The sequence below is a fragment of the Mandrillus leucophaeus genome, unplaced genomic scaffold (assembly GCF_000951045.1).
Source record: "Mandrillus leucophaeus isolate KB7577 unplaced genomic scaffold, Mleu.le_1.0 Scaffold186, whole genome shotgun sequence".
NCBI lineage: Eukaryota > Metazoa > Chordata > Mammalia > Primates > Cercopithecidae > Mandrillus > Mandrillus leucophaeus.
The window spans coordinates 3853992-3870575 of record NW_012101876.1 but is presented as its reverse complement, the minus strand read 5'-3'; the positions used below and the strand labels follow the sequence as shown (position 1 = coordinate 3870575).

General features: G+C 45.8%; 1 protein-coding gene across 3 annotated transcripts in view; it reads right to left on the bottom strand.

The window, feature by feature from the left end:
* Window positions 1-16584, bottom strand: part of COLQ (collagen-like tail subunit (single strand of homotrimer) of asymmetric acetylcholinesterase) — a 76017-nt gene that overhangs the window by 13280 nt on the left and 46153 nt on the right. For all 3 annotated transcript variants that reach the window (XM_011977954.1, XM_011977956.1, XM_011977955.1), the window contains 9 exons: window positions 15103-15147; window positions 14744-14770; window positions 12856-12927; window positions 11148-11210; window positions 10645-10671; window positions 9950-9994; window positions 9722-9757; window positions 7046-7126; window positions 2741-2846 (listed from right to left, as the gene is read on the bottom strand). In XM_011977954.1, the coding sequence (XP_011833344.1) occupies window positions 2741-2846; window positions 7046-7126; window positions 9722-9757; window positions 9950-9994; window positions 10645-10671; window positions 11148-11210; window positions 12856-12927; window positions 14744-14770; window positions 15103-15147 (502 nt within the window). The remainder of the gene's footprint in view (window positions 1-2740; window positions 2847-7045; window positions 7127-9721; window positions 9758-9949; window positions 9995-10644; window positions 10672-11147; window positions 11211-12855; window positions 12928-14743; window positions 14771-15102; window positions 15148-16584) is intronic.

The following is a 16584-nucleotide window of genomic DNA, read 5'->3' as shown; positions in this document are numbered from 1 at the left end:
CCAGGATGGTCTCGATCTCCTGACCTCGTGATCTGCCCACCTCGGCCTCCCAAAGTGCTGGGATTACAGGCGTGAGCCACCACGCCCGGCCTACTCCCCAGTTTTGTGAGCCCCTAGGTACCCCAGGGGCCAAGAGAGTCCCTTCTGAAGGCACAACCCAGACCTCAGGCCATGCTCTCAGTCTCTGGGGTTGGTAGCTATAGTCATGGGACTCCAGGGGGACATCCTGCCTTCCAGGACCATGGAGGATGAGGACTAGTTGAAAGGACCCTGATTCAGAGCATCCAGCCAATTCCAAAACTGAATTATGGAGTGTGGGCACGTGGCCTGGGTTGCATCTCAGATCTGATTCCCCTAACAACATGGAAACAGGTGCCACAAACATAAGTTATTACCCATATTAATCAATGTGTGTTCTCCCTGTATTTCCTTCCTCCTCTTCCTATTTCAAGGAGGTAGCAAGAGTTCGTGCTTTCTTGCCCTTGCTAAAAGCAGGTAATATTGGAAACAAACTTTTCTTTCTGCCTTCTGTTCTCTGAAGGACAAAGCTCCTAACTGGGGTGCTGGTATATGAGGAGTATCAGGAAGGAGGGAGTCAGGGATGGAAGACGAGAGACTTCCTAGACAGGGACAGGAGAGTATCCTGGGGAAGAGACAGGTCTCAGAAAGAATGGTTGTGGGGTGCTCCTTGGACAGTTGAACTGTGGGGACCAGGACTCCCAGACTTCAAAATGTTCTGATACCCACGTATGGCATAGGAACAGCAGCCACCAGGTATCTGTGAACCACAGGGACTTGGGTGACAAGTCTATTTCTATTTCAACTCTATTTCAGAGGTGAATGGAGTAGACTAAAGGTTGGAGGGACCTTCCCTGACATTTTTCTGCCATAATTCACCAGGATCTTTGCCCAACCCATTAGTGGTTGTTGGAGGAGTAGTGACAAAATCCTAATAATGCCTGAATTAAATGTTTTGGCATCCTAGCAGGTTGGACTCTCAGAGCCAGATTTAACTTAGTTTAAAGTATCTAACAAAATATGACATTTCTTGCCCATCCCATGATGTGGCTGCAAATGTATTTCCATAAACACAGGAGGAGGGGGAATACACTATGGAATTATAAATGTCTTCGTTTTCTTAAGAAAAAAGTTGGAATAAAAATTGTTTGGATTCATTTTGAATAACTGAAGACAAAAAAATGTTGCAGTCAACAAATGATCTCCTTGATACTGTCTTTATACAGTTGATGTGCTGTGAAAGCCCCTACCATGAGCTGACAAGGGAAAGAAATAAAGGGTTTAGCTAATAAAATTGAATGAGGTAAAAGAAGGAAGCAGCGGCTGGGCATGGTGGCTCATACCTGTAATCCCAGCACTTTGGGAGGCCAAGGTGGGCAGATCACGAGGTCAGGAGTTTGAGACCAGCCTGACCAACATGGTGAAACCCCATCTCTACTAAAAATACAAGAATTAGCCAGGTGTGGTGGCGGGCACCTGTAATCCCATCTACTCAGGAGGCTGAGGCAGGAGAATCACCTGAACCCGGGAGGCAGAGGTTGCAGTGAGCCAAGATCGCACCACCGCACTCCAGCCTGGGTGACAGAGCAAGGCTCTGTCTCGAAAACAAACAAGGAAGCAGCATATCTATGCCCTTCTCAATAGCAGACTTTTAATTTTTATTTATTTATTTATTATTAATTTATTTATTTAGAGTCTCGCTCTCTCGCCCAGGCTGGAGTGCAGTGGCGTGATCTTGTCTCACTGCAAGCTCTGCCTCCCAGGTTCACGCCACTCTCCTGCCTCAGCCTGCCGAGTAGCTGGGACTATAGGTGCCTGCCACCACACCTGGCTAATTTTTTGTGTTTTTAGTAGAGACGGGATTTCACCTTGTTAGCCAGGATGGTCTCGATCTCCTGACCTCGTGATCTGCTCACCTCGGCCTCCCAAAGTACTGGAATTACAGGCGTGAGTCACCGTGCCCGGCCAACTTTTTATTTTTTAATTTCATTTTAGTAATTTATTTCTGTATCTTTTTTTTTTTTTTTTGCGATAGAGTTTCAAGATGGCACAATCTCAGCTCACTGCAACCTCCACCTCCCAGGTTCAAGCGATTCTTCTGCCTCAACCTCAGAGTAGCTGGGATTACAGCTGTGTGCCCCCACGCCAGGCTAATTTTTGTATTTTTAGTAGAGAAGGGTTTTTGCCATGGTTGGCCAGGCTGGTCTCAAACTCCTGACCTCAAGCGGTCTGCCCACCTAGGCCTCCCAAAGTGCTGAAATAACAGGCGTGAGCCACCACGCCAGGCCTCTTTCTATATCCATTGCAAACAAATAAGGACTCTCGTATAACACTGTAAGATAGAAAAACCTGCAATGTCACCTTTACTTCTAGGTTTAAGAGAATTGCTTGGAGCCATGAAACTTTTATCTAGAAAAAGGTATTAGTTGATGAAATATGTTCCTGTTATTTTTCACTTAAGGTATAAATGACATCATTAATGTGCTTTTTTTCTTTCCTCTATTTGTTCTTCAGAATGCTAAAACAAATTCAGAATGGCATTTATCTCTCTTGCGTAAAAGTTGAATGAGCTAAATTGTGGAGAAATTATAAAGATATTGGAGTGCCTCTGGCAGTTTCTAACTTGAAACACAAGGCATCTCTGCTGGCATCTCCTTGTGTTCTCTCTGGGAGGCTGGCCAGTACTGCAACAGTGGATCAAGTGAAGCAGTGTAGCTCTTACCTGCAGACGGGGGGCCTGGGGGCCCTGGGGGGCCTGGATGGCCAGGTTGACCAGAAGGCCCAGGCTTGCCGGGTGGGCCCATAATTCCACTATCCCCTTTCTGTCCCTGACAGAGAGAAAGGCAGAGCCTGTTATGAAAGCACGACATAGCAAGCTTCCTACCCCATTTATCACTAAATCAGAGATCACCTTGTACTTAAGGAGCACTTAAACAGCAAGGTGCTGGTTAAGCACCTTGCACTTAACCAGCGGGGGATGCAGCTCCAGAGGTCTTGACCATCAAGCTCTTAATAAGCTTAGGGCAAGTGACATTTGAGATAGTGATGGTTACAAGTTTGCAGACCTTACTTCTTGCTCTGTCCTACAAATGTGGTACATGGCAGCTGAAAAGAATCAGACAAATCTACTCTAGGCCCCGGGCAGATGAGGAAATAGAGGCCTAGAAATGAGCTATTTTCACTCATTGGCTTCCCATTGCACTCAGGATAAAGACTTAGCTCTTTACCGCAGCCTGCGAAGCCTTGCATGGCCAGGCCTTCCAGCTTCATTCCAGCCTTTTGGCCTTTTTGGTCTTCAAGGGCACCGTGTCTATTATCCCCCTTCTCAAGACCCTTCTCTCTGCCTCAAAATCTCCTCCTTCCCCTTAGCCTAGTTAACTGTCACTCACCCTTTGGCTCTCAGCTCAAACGCCCTATGGCAAAGCCTTCCCTGACCTTCCTGGACAGAGTCAGTTCACCCCACCATAAGCTCTCACAACTCAGTCTGTTTCCTTCATGGCATTTATCCCAGATCACAGCATATGGATTATTTGTGTGGTCATTTCACTGATGTCTCCCCATGAGACATACACATCCTACGGGCTGGAATCTGTCTAGCTCGCCTCCTTTCCCCAGATGAAATGAGGGAGGACAAAGATGCTAGAAACACAAAGGTAGGCAGCTTTGCTGATCTGCAAATCCAGAGGTTTCACCTTGACCTCGAGACTCTGGGTAACTCATGTCACTGCTTTGTACCTCAGTTTCGTCATCTTAAAAATGGGACCAGTAAATTTACACCCACATAGGTTTGTTGTGAGAGTAACAAAGATCTCAGAGGTGAAAATGTGGTTTGCACAGAACGAAGAGCTATGTGGGGTAAGCCAATTATCACAGCAACTGGCCTGGTTCCATGTGTTTCACAGAGTTAAACAAGTCCTGGTTTATTAAAAAGGGTACACCTGTGGCTACAGCCGTTCCACATGGAGTGTCCTCTTTTCTGCCTATTCTGGGAGTATCAAGAGCAAAGACTGGGCTCTTCATTCTCCCTCAGGGTTGCCCTTAGGAGTCACCCTGAAACCAAGGCTGGTGCATGCTATTGACTCTTCCCCTGAGCAATTTGCTAATTGTCTGCTCTTGCCTCAGGCCTAATCAGAGCAGTGATTGACGCATGACGTTTTTGGCCTGGTTCTTCTTACGACACTTGTGCCTTGGCAGGCTTGCCCACCTGATGAAATGTAATATTTCTCAAATCTGGGGAGCAGGCATGCTTGGGACTCCTTTTCAGCCACAACGGTGACAGGTGACCTGCCGCCTTGTCCACATGGCACTGGGAGCCCTCTTGGTAATGTCCAAGGAGTTCTTGAACTCTGAATATGGGATCTGTGAGGTCAGAGTTTATTTCTGATTTCATGTTTATGGAGGGAGTTCTTAAGCCTCAGCCCAAGCTGAAGCATTCCCTGCAGTAACCAAGCTGGGTCCCAGCATGGCAAAGGAAGTCACACCATCTTAATATAGCCACAGTTCAGGCTTGTTTTTCTAACGGCCTTGTCAGCTGGCTCTCAGCACAGGAAGTGCCAAAGTTTGAAGGAGCTGGAGATGCTCCTTCATTCTGACACCAGCAGTAATGGAATATTCCTCTTATCGGCCATCGCTCAGAATGAGCCATATCTCTATCAGCAAGAATCACTCAGTAGAGCTTTCCAGGAAAGGCATTCTTTATTCCTTATTTGCCACAAAGTTGGGTGATCTCTCTCAAGGAAATTGTTTCTCAGTTACTGAAGGTTTTTGTTTTTTGTTTTTCATTTTAAACAGACATGGCAGGAGAAGGTTTGTTTTTTGTTTTTTTTTTTTTTTTTTTTTGAGAGATGGAGTCTTGCTCTGTCACCCAGGCTGGAGTGCAGTGGCGTGATCTTAGCTCACTGCAACATCTGCCTCCTGGGTTCAAGCGACTCCTGCCTCAGCTTCCCAAGTAGCTGAGACTAGACATGTGCACCACCATGCCCAGCTAATTTTTGTATTTTTTAGTAGAGGCGGGGTTTCACTATATGTTGGCCAGGCTGGTCTCAAACTCCTGACCTCAGGTGATCCTCGTGCCTCAGCCTCCCAAAGTGCTGGGATTATAGGCGTGAGTCGCCACGCCCAACCGAGAAAATTTTTATAATAAAGTCAACAGCTGCTTTCCTGGGCTTGCCCGAAGGCAAGTCCTGAAGCATGAAGGTAGCTGAGAGAAGAAGTCATGTGGGGGAAGTTGGTCTCAACTCAACTCTCTGGATTCTAACCCTGGCTTTGAAGCTGACTTCGTGGAGGGGTCTTGGGCAAGCAGCTCCACCTCCCTGACCCTCAGCTTCCTTGTGAATAACCTGAGGAGACTGGATTAAGTGGTCTCTGTAATCCTTCGGGCACAGAAATTGCTATCTGAGATCCCTTCTGAATTTCTGATTTTTGGCTTTGGATTGACTTAACAATAACTTTCAGAGACTCTCAGCACTGCTGGCCAACAAACAAAGGGTATGTAAGACTCTAAGCTGGGAGATTAATTCATGATAAAAACAAGTACCGCAGCAGGCTTCTAAGGCTAACAACTTGCTATCTGCCAACTGGAGCGACACCAACACGGAGGGTTTGCAGCATCCTCGGGTTGTTCACAATGTCTTGTCGAAAGCTTGGACTCATTTCTCTAACTTCTCTGAGCTCCCAGATGTGGTTTTGGTGTAGCTTTTACGATTCCAATGGAATCAGTTTCAGCAGGCTCAATAAATGGCCTTCCTGGCTTTGGTTATTACCGGGAACTAGGAAAAGACAAACACTGCCCAAGACAGAAGGAAGCCAGGAAGCTTCTGGAACCCCAAGCTTAAAATATTATTAATGGAATTCATTGGGATGGGATAAAGTGATACAAGAAAAGATTTCTCCCCCATTTTGTTTCCTTTTTTATCTGAGCCTACTTTTAAGAAACTGGTATCTGTGGCATTATTGTGAAACCATGACCCTGCTACCCGTGATCAAAGTTTGGAAACTGGACTGGAAGATTGTAACTCTGAAAGTTACTGTGGAGTCTCCATTTTCCAGGTTGGAGTCTGTGTTCTTTCTAAATTGATTGGGAAAAGACCAGAATTGGCTTCATAGTGTTATTATGGTTCTGAACCCTGGCTGCACATTAAAATCACATGGAGCTTAAAAAAAATAACCAAACCTATGCTGAAAGTTCATTCCAGGTCAATTATATTATGGTCTTTGGAAAATAAGGCCTAGGCGAGGGACGAGGAGTGGCAAGCTTGGAACTACAACCATTGCACTTGATGTGGGGGAATCTGTACATCTGTATTTAATCACCGGCCCCACCCCCAGGTGATCTTGATGTAAGATTAAGTTTGTGGGTCACAGATATAGCCTAAGGAAATAAGTAAAAGAATGGAAAAAGCTTCCGTCCAAAGATGTTTACCTCTCAGGATTATATATAAGACAGCCAAGGCTGTCTCTAGAGCAGTCATGTCACATCACATGGCTTAACACAAAAGCCTTCTGACCAGGGGGAGTTCAGAATGAACAATTGCCTTAAGCATGTTAATAAACCCAAGCAAAAAGGTCACTTACAAATTGGAGACCTGAGTAGGGAAAAACCACCCTATTGTTGAGACCCAGAAGACCTCTTAACAGCAGGAAAATATCTAGGCTTGTCTTTAAAACTTCATTTCTGTCTGGGACATTGAAGCATAAAATAGGTTTTCTGGGTAAATGACCATATCTGCCTTCCATTCCTAGCTGCTTTAGTTAAGACAGACTTGTTTTTATGAACCAAGTATCTACTCTTGCTTCTGGCCTTGGCACAGTTCTAATGGAGCATCCTATCCCATCCACTTCCAACTATGGCTAGCCTAGAGATGCCAGCAGCTTCTGGAAGTGGTGCTGCTCCTGTCTGCTAGCCCAGAGGACACTGGAGTCTAGGTCTACAGAATATCTCTGATTAACACCACCTGACTGCCGCTCCACACACAGCCAGGTCAGGAAGTTCTGACCTCAGGCGCGTGGTAAGCCCTGGGATCCTTACCTGCTTGCCTCGTTTTCCTGGTCTTCCCGTGGGTCCTCGGTGTCCTGCTATCCCAGGTTCACCTTTTGGACCCATTTCACCCTGGAAAGAAGGAAAGAGAAGCAAGAGAGGACTTAGGGCATGTGGAGTGGGCATGTCTACACAGGTCTAGCTAGTCAAGAGTATGAGGGCAATCTACTTGATCATTCCGAATCTATGCCAACTGGGCTGTCCTGGAAGGTTGGGAGAGTGATGAAGTCATGAGAAAGGCAGACATGTCTTTCAAGGAAGAGGAGGGAAGGAAGAAGGTAATTCTAAGTGGGTTATCTGTTACCTGAGAGGGACAGGTGTGGAACAGCACACATTTTGATGGCCAAATAGGAGAGACAAATCATCACCCAGAACAGGCAGTGAGAGGCTGGGGCATCCAGCACAGCATGCCTGTGCTACTTACTACAAGCTGTCTGGAAAAATGCTTTCCTTCTAGTTGCAATTTTATGTTGTGTTTTCTTATGTGTTGTTTTCAGCACAAATTCAAATCTGGAAGCTTTTAAATGATTGGACACAGTTTTGCCAACTGTCGTCTTCGGGAAGTTTCTACTCATTTAATGACTCTTACTTAGGATTATGTGCTGGCCCACTCTTAGTAAGCATTGGTTTGAGTTCCAGCTCACTGCCATTTGATTTAGATGAAAGCTCTTTTGTGGGCAGAGATGTTCCAAACGTATGTTCAGATATTCAATATAATTATTGAAAAAGGCATGGAGAACAATGGAAACAGTATTCCTGTTTGTAAAGCTCTATGTTGAACTATCAAAACCCAATGTACTAATTGCAGAATTTCATAGTTTAAGGCCAATATTTCACAAAACCCATTTCTCCATCTTAGTTTCTCTCCTTCTTCCCCATTTTCTTCTACATGGATTCCGGCCCCACTTACTGTTTCTTTGGGTCATGAACCCACAGGGTGCTTCATTCCTATCTCCAGTAATCCCCCAACAGCCCAGAATGCACCGCCAACAAGAAAAATTTAGCAATAGCAATCATGAGTGTTAGTCAGCAGCCAGTTCCCATGAAGAGCTGCCCAGCCACTCAGAGAGAACAAAAAACACCCAGGCACTTTTTCACGTGGCAGTCAGAGGAGGTATAACACAATAGAAAATTCCAGGGAACACCTGTATATGGAAAGGATCAAGCGTAAAGCTCTGAAATTATCTGTCAACTCAGCCAGTGTGTCCCTACCCAAGCCACCAATGTCTTGTTTCACCAAGAATTGTCCTTAAATCTATGATTTCTTTCCAACCCACGCATCCTTCAACATTCTCTAGGGAATGGGAGAGTGTGAGAGGATAGGATGGATGCTACATGGCCATGGAGATGTTTGCAGTTTTTCCCTGGCTGTTTAGAGAGGCTCAGGGATGTCTTTATGGCTGGAAGAAAACAGCAGCACAAGCAGCACTTTTTTTTTTTTTTTCAGGGATTGTCAGAAGGAAGTGTGGCCCTTCTCTACATTGGCTGGGAAGCAGTCAGGAATTTCTTGATCTAATTTCTCTCCCAAGACCTAATTGTGGTCATCACATCAGCTCTATCTTAAAACAGCCTGTCATAAAAGGGGAAGACAACTCTTCAGATGGGAAGTCTAGTAAATGGTGCAGAGGACAGAGAAGCTGCCATACTTAATTTTATGGTAATTTATTATTCTTTGACGTTCACTGTTGCCCTGAATGAAAAGCTAATCTAAACATTTTTAAGTAAAACTGTTTTTCCTCTTTTAACATTTCCATTAATTTGCTTATATAATTAATTTTCTTTAAGTTACCTGAAATGGACTCCTTTTTTATTAAGCCTTGTCCCAAGCAAGATATCCGTTAAATATTTAACTATTTATTTATTTATTGAGACAGGGTCTGCCTCTGTGGCCCAGGCTGGAGTGCAGTGGTGCAATCATGGCTTACTGCAGCTTTGACTCCTGGGCTCAGGCCATCCTCCCACCTCAGCTTCCTAAGTATCTGGCACTACAGGTGCACACTACCATGTCCAGCTAATGTTTTGTATATTTTTCTTGGTAGAAATGGGATTTCACGATGTTGCCCAGGCTAGTCTCAAACTCCTGGGCTCAAGCCATCTGCCCACCTCGGCCTCCCAAAGTGCTGGAATTACAGGCATGAGGCACCATGCCTGGCCAATATGTAACTATTTAAATACAAAATTTAACTATTAAAAAATGTTAGCAGTCTTCAGTTCAAATACTTTTGTGTCCTTCTGGCAGTATGTGCACTGCCCTTGAAGAAGGACTGCAATAAGGCACAGTGACCTTAAGCTAAAGACACCTGTGCCTTACACTGGGGCCTGTGTGCTGAGAGGGGCTTTGACCCTTGTGGCTCAGATCTGAGTGCATTACAGCCCTCTAAGAGGTAGGAAAAGCAAAAAAGCAAAAACAAACAAAAAAACAAACAAAACCCCAAAACCCAGATGGGTTGTCCTTTCCTTCCCATTGAGCTACAGGGAGGCCCCAGACCATCCCGCCACCCTCTCCCCAGGGTGAAAAGCAACTTTCTTCCCATCCCAAACCAGAAGTTTCCATGGTTAAACCCACCATCCCTGCCTGACAGACAAGGAGGCAGAGCTCTTTTTGTTGTGCTTGGAGGACCTGATATTTTTACTGAGGTCTATTTTCACTACCTCAAGGTTACTTACTTTCTGCCCCAACATTCCAGGAAATCCTGGGAAACCCTGTAAAAAAGAGCAACAGATACTGTGACTGCCTCTGAAATAACACCTGAAACGGCTGTGGACAGGCTTGGTTGGTCATTTTCAAGATAGAGGCCTGTCCATCAGTCCATCATCAGTCCACAGATGGGGGTGGGTGGTGGCTGCTACTTGCATTGACATTTATCATTTCTATGGAAAGGTTTTCTCCATTACCTTTTCTCCTTTGGGACCCAAGTCACCCTTTTCACCTCTGGATCCCTAGGAAGAAACCACAGGACAAAGTCAATGAGTTAATATACTGGGAGGGAAATTCAAGCATTTCAAACTGAAAAGCTCCCTAAAGCAAAACCCTCATTTTACAAGTGAAGAAATAGGCTCAGAGATATCAGGTGACTTGTCCAGGGAAGGAATGCGTTGTGATCTACTTTTTGGTGAAACCCGAAGATCTCTTGCATTCATAAAGGAAAACTCACAGAAAATTCTGGGCCCCAAATCCTCTCTCATCCTGTAGGAAATTTGTCCACAGGTTGATGCTAGTTTTGATTTGGTTTTTGGCCAGGTCAGAAGGTTGTATGGTGGAAGCTCGGCCTAAAGACATGCATCACCAATTTCCTCCAGCACTCCATGCAAACTGTGCTTGTTGTCCACCTGGCACGACCTTCATTTGCTTATGTGCTCCACATGAGGGGCCTCTGCCTCTATGGGGAGCCCTTCTCTTACCAGCTTGCCCTGCTTCAGGAGGTCCCTCACTTCTCTCTCAGTCCACTGACAAAGGGCGGGGAATAGCTAGGGATGGTGGCTTCAGTTGCAGACTAAAGAGAGACCTAGGCCCATCCTCTGCACATCTCTGATTCCAGAGCCAGTAGCCCAGACCAGGCTCTGGGACACCATCCCAGAAAAGCACTAACCTTTTCCCCTCTGGATCCAGGGTAGCCCTAAAAGAAAGCAGAAGGAACATTTACAATCAGCCCTGTAGAACTTTTGAGTTTGGTGCAAGAATAGGAGGAATCCCTGACTGTGGTAGTAAGGTGTGTCTCCACATTGCACTGTGAGTTTTAGTGGGGTTGCAGCACCAAACACAAAGATGTCCCAGAGGGTTGTGGTTATACCAGGCCTACAAGGAGCATTGCTCTTATCACCCTGCAAAGGCCTGATCAAAGGTTTCCATCTGCTCTGATGTCCAGAAGCTTGGTTCTTCCTGCCCAAGAGAACAGCAGGAATGGCATTCCTATGCCCCTGCATCCCAGGGCATGATGTTCTCCAAAGGGCTGGTAAAGGCAGGCTCTCCAATATCCATGACATTCCCTAGTCCAGGACGGCAGCCCCACCCAGTCCCTATGTTTGTAGACAGCAGCTGCTCCAGAGTCTTACAGAGAAGATCTGGGAACGCCCATCCAGACCACACACTGACCTTGGAGCCCATTGGTCCTCTTGACCCTGGCAAGCCCATCATACCCAGGTCACCTTTTTCACCCTGTGCGAATTAGAAGACAAAGAAGAAAAGACCCATGATGATATTTTTTAGAGAAACTGAATCAGGAGAGTCACAGGCAAGATTGGGAAGGAACTGGGGATATTAGGGCTGGCTTGTAAATCTGAGGACTCCAGTTGCGCCCACTTTCTCCCTCCCGGGGTCTCAAAGCTTCATACTCCACATTTCATTCTTGTGTTTAAGATTAAACATAAAATGAAAATGCCCAAGGTGAAGCAGATCTCCACACCAACTGCTCACTAAGATGTTGTATATGGTCATACTTGGTATTTTCCTAGCGAGGATAGTGAGAGAGTAGTGGAGGAGGCATGAGGGAACTGGGGCCTCAGAAAACAAGGTGTCAACACATGCAAAAAACATTGCCTGCTTTGCTCTTCACATAGGAAGGGTCCTCAGAATGACTTGTGGTTGGGAATTCCAGCACCCACCCTCTGTACTAAAAATACTCTATACCAGTACTAACCAATAGAAATATAAGGTGAGCCACATACTTAATTTAAAACTTTTAAAAGAACTCACCTTAAGTAAAACTAAACGAAGTTAATTTTAATAGATCTCCTTTAATCTAATTAATCTAATCATCCCAACTTGTAATCTATATAAAATTATTGAGATATTTTACATTGTGTTTTTCGTAATAAGTACTTGAAATCTGCTGTGTAATTTACATTTACACATCTCCATTCAGGTGCTAAATTTTCATCCAAAATATTTGATCTGTATTTAGAGATCGTAACATTTATAGTTGAAAAAGCAGATTCATACATTCAAGTTGCTCCAAAAATACTTTAATGTTTTCAAATAACTGAATTTAGTAAAGGTTTTAAACTTAAACAGTGAAAATTTAAATATTCAGTTCCACAGTAGCACTAGCAACATTCCACAGACTTGAGGGTCACATGTGGCCACTGGCTGCTGTGCAGGACAGCTCAGCTCTATGCAGAGGATTTTGAAAACATCCTTGGGACTTTTCCTAAGAGGACTGGAAACACAGTTTCCCGCTGCCATAATATAGCCAATAAATGAATCAGAGCAGACGGTGAGATCCACCTGCCCAGCTCTGACTTCTGCAGATAAAACTCCGAGCCATGCCTCTGAACTCTCCAGTCTATGACTACCAGTGAGAAAAACAGAGGCGCAGATGGGGATGTGCTTGCTTTCCATAGCCTGACTGAGGAAGGAGATTTCATCAGCACTCAGCAATCCCTCTCTGAATGTAGGATTTCCATCCTTCAGCCAGCCGACACCACCCACTCAACTCTCCATTCCCTGCCAGTTCAGTATGACAGGCAAGAGCTTCCCAGACACAAACCCCTCTTAGGTCATCTCAGGGAAACCAGAGTGGGGTGCTAGTTCCTAGGACAAAGGAGAACCAGGGCCCCTGTAGAAAAGGGGATCAGCCCCCTATTTCTCCTCCCACAGGAGCACAGCTGTTGCACTGACCAAGGTCTTGCAGGCCAAGTGAAGGAGGAAATATTAGGGGCCCTGTGGCCAGTCCTTAAGCTCTCTTCTTCTTCCCCCTCTTGAAGAAGGGATTCCCTGACTATGTGCCAGGAGCCAGGAAAGCTGCCATCTTCCCCCCTCTTGTTTTGATACCACATGAGCCCTGACAGCATGCTACACTTACCCTGGGTCCTTCAGGGCCTGGCCAACCGATGGGCCCAGGCATGCCAGGAACACCTGGGGGGCCAGGTCTACCCTTCAAAGACCAAGAACAAAAGTCAGGGCAACTGGGTTTGTTTTCTTACTTCTGATAAATATGTCTTGTCTCTGGGGCCCAGAGGAGAGAGTGGAGTCTCTAAACATGGCTACTCTGACCTTCATCCCCACTCTCCAAAGACTGATGGCCTGACAAGCCCTTGGTGTCACACTGTATCACCAAACAAGACCTTATTCTTCTCAAGAAATGGAGAGTGGTGAGAAAGGGATTCTAAACTTGGTTTTTCAATTTTTATCACTTCTACCCATGCCCACCCAAAAGTCCCCTGCATTCCAATGGGTTCTTCCCAAGGATGTGCTATGGAACGAGATAGGATTACATTTGGGGAGCAGTAGCAGATGCTGTCAGCACTCTTTCAAGGTCTTTTTGACCTGCTCAGAGTGCCCATCGCCCAGAGGCTACCTTCCTTGCTGCTAACAGCTCATTTCTGCAACCTGTAACTGCGGTTTGCCCTTGAGCAGTTGGAGCTGCCCAGTAATTTATGTAACTCCCCTTCCTGCAGCCAATAGCCCAGCTCCCTTAACTTTGGGCAGTTCACACTCTCAAGCTCCCTCTAGGGAATCAGACTGCTAAAGCTGGACTTCACCTGATACCACACCCTTGCCTGGCTTCTCCCATTCCCTCTACAGGCTCCTCCCGAGTGGTCCCATAATAATGTATTCACTTGCACATGGTACATGTCACCTCTGCCACTGCCTAAGCCAGGGCTATGGAAGAGCAAGCCCTGCAAGAGACAGTGGGTGCAGGTGCTAAGGGCCTATCTTGACCTTGTGCCCATTAGCTAATTTCACAGTTAGCTAAGAGATGTGAAGGGCTCAGCCCCTAACCCAGACATGCCAAATGCTGGCATGTGTACTGGTTTCTACTGTTGCCTCCCACATCCATGGCACACATCACTAATCAATCATAGTCCTTGTTAGGCCTGAGCATGGACACCACAGCAGAATATCCTTTGACCATTGCCATGGAGACCACCCCAGCACTTCAGACAGCCACTGTGCCTTGGCTATAGTTTTCATCTGTGCCCTAAAGAGTTGTAACTTTGTCTTGCAAAACTCTGTTTAAGGAATTTGTGGACAATGAAACCATTTAATAAACCATTTAACAAGAAATACAGTAATTTATATTTAGAGCCATGGATATCTTTCTTGGCCAAAGTTTTGCACCCCTGTCTATAATCAAGACCTAGAAATTCAGTGCCAGTATCCACTGACCTCAGCAAATACAATAGGCTGCTGATTTACTCCCTCTTGACACTAATGAGAGCCTTGATAACATGTGTTTGGTTCACTCAGAGTCACTGTGACCTTAAGTAACCTCCATTTATTTCAGCTGAGCCAAAAAGCAAAAGCCATTTGTTTCTGTCTGCTCTGGCACTTTATTCAAATTTAATCAAATAGCCAGTGAGAGTCATTCTGTGTCACTGGTTACAGCTATGAAGGGTTTCTCTGATGGGTAGCAGAATGAGATGGTCTGGGGCTGGGGTGGGAAGTGAGAAGGGTGGAATTTGGCCAGGCTTGGCAACCCCTGGAAGAAGTCTGAATGCCTGGCAGTAGCAGGCTCCTGCTCCTGAACAAAGAAGTTGACAGAAAGGGCGAGGTTACTACTGTCACCATCGAGACGGCAGCACCCTCACTGTCCACCTGCATCGAGACGGCAGCACCCTTGCTGTCCACCTGGGTATCAGTGGCCACTGAAGTGCACTGCTGGTCCCCCATCCCTAGGAGCGCATGCACACACATGCATGTGGAGCACAGACGCCCATGTGACACTCACAGAACAGTGCAGACCATACCTTCCTTCCTGGTCGGCCAAGCTCCCCCTATGGACGGAGAAGACAGGTAAGGAGAGGCTGCTTTGGAAGAGATGTTCTGGAAGCAGAAGGCTTAGTAGAGTTGATGACTGGGCATGGCCATGTGGTTCAGCTGCTTGGCTGCTGCTCACGGCCCCACTGCCATGTCAGTGGGCTACGTCAAAATACACCAGTGGTATCTCATAGGTGCTGCAGCAGCTCAGCCATCATGACGCCCAGCCTCCCACACCAAGGCACATGTTTGGAAATCTCAACTAGGAAATTCTCAGTGGGACGCCCAGAAAACAGGCTGGAATTACCAAGAAAAGAAGGGTTGAAGAAAGTAGTGGTTCAGTTCATACCTTTTCTCCCTTTGGTCCTGTCTTGCCAGGAAGCCCCGGTGGACCCTAATCAATCAAGATAAAAAAGTGAAGAAAGTATGTATCAGTCCGAAGCTGTATGGGTGGGGAGGCTCTTGGTGCACTGGGCTCCTACAGCAGCAACCTCATTCTCTGGGAAGATGTAGGATTCCAGGGAGCCATGGAGGCTCTTCCTGTGCCCTCCAGCCCAGTCCCCTCCTCTGTTCTTCCTCCTGTTTAGCTTTCTCTGAGCTGTGTTTCCAGTGGCTCCATGGTTGCAATGCTCACATATCTACTCTCTGTGGTTTTAATTTTCTCCCTGTAACTCTTTGTTTGCCTAAAACATCCCAAGTGCTTGTTGAGAGCAACCAAAGTGTCTTGAATAAATCCCACTTGCTGAAAACAAGAGGCTTCATCACCTCTCATGTCTTTTCAGTTACTCTTGCCAAACTTTCCTGGGGGCCTGACAAGAGACAAGTTAAGTTTTGCACATAGCAGCAGCTGCCACCTTGGAAATTCCCATGGTCAATTTGTTGGTACTAGGTGCCAAATAATTTTTGCCTTTCTTCAGCAGGAAAAAAATCTTCTTTTTTAAGACGCTAAGAATGTTGGCAAGTAAAGAGTGCATTTTTGTCCATTGGAGAGGAGCCGACTCCAGCTCAGGGACCCTACAACTCACTGCATCAAAGCTTTGCACATCCACAGCGAGAATGTGCCTGCAAAATGCTCAGTCAGCTATTTTCCAGATTCTCCAAAGCAGCAGAGAAGAAATTCATCAAAATTCCCCAGGCCCCCACAGCACCCCCAGGATCTGCAGGTGAACATGCAAAATGCAAAGCCTGTTTGAAACATGATTTCTTTTTTATTTTATTTTTTATTATACTTTAAGTTCTAGGGTACACGTGCACAACGTGCAGGTTTGTGACATATGTATACATGTGCCATGCTGGTGTGCTGCACCTATTAACGCATCATTTACATTAGGTATATCTCCTAATGCTATCCTTCCCCCCTCCCCCAACCCCACGACAGGCCCCAGTGTGTGATGTTCCCCTTCCTGTGTCCAAGTGTTCTCATTGTTCAATTCCCACCTATGAGCGAGAACATACGGTGTTTGGTTTTCTGTCCTTGCGATAGTTTGCTCAGAATATAGGTTTCCAGCTTCATCCATGTCCCTACAAAGGACACGAACTCATCCTTTTTTATGGCTGCATAGTATTCCATGGTGTATATGTGCCACATTTTCTTAAACCAGTCTATCATTGATGGACATTTGGATTGGTTCCAAGTCTTTGCTATTATGAATAGTGATGCAATAAACATATGTGTGCATGTGTCTTTATAGCAGCATGATTTATAGTCCTTTGGGTGTATACCCAGTAATGGGATGGCTGGGTTGAATGGTATTTCTAGTTCTAGATCCTTGAGGAATCGCCACACTGTCTTCCACAATGGTTGAACTAGTTTACAGTCCCACCAACAGTG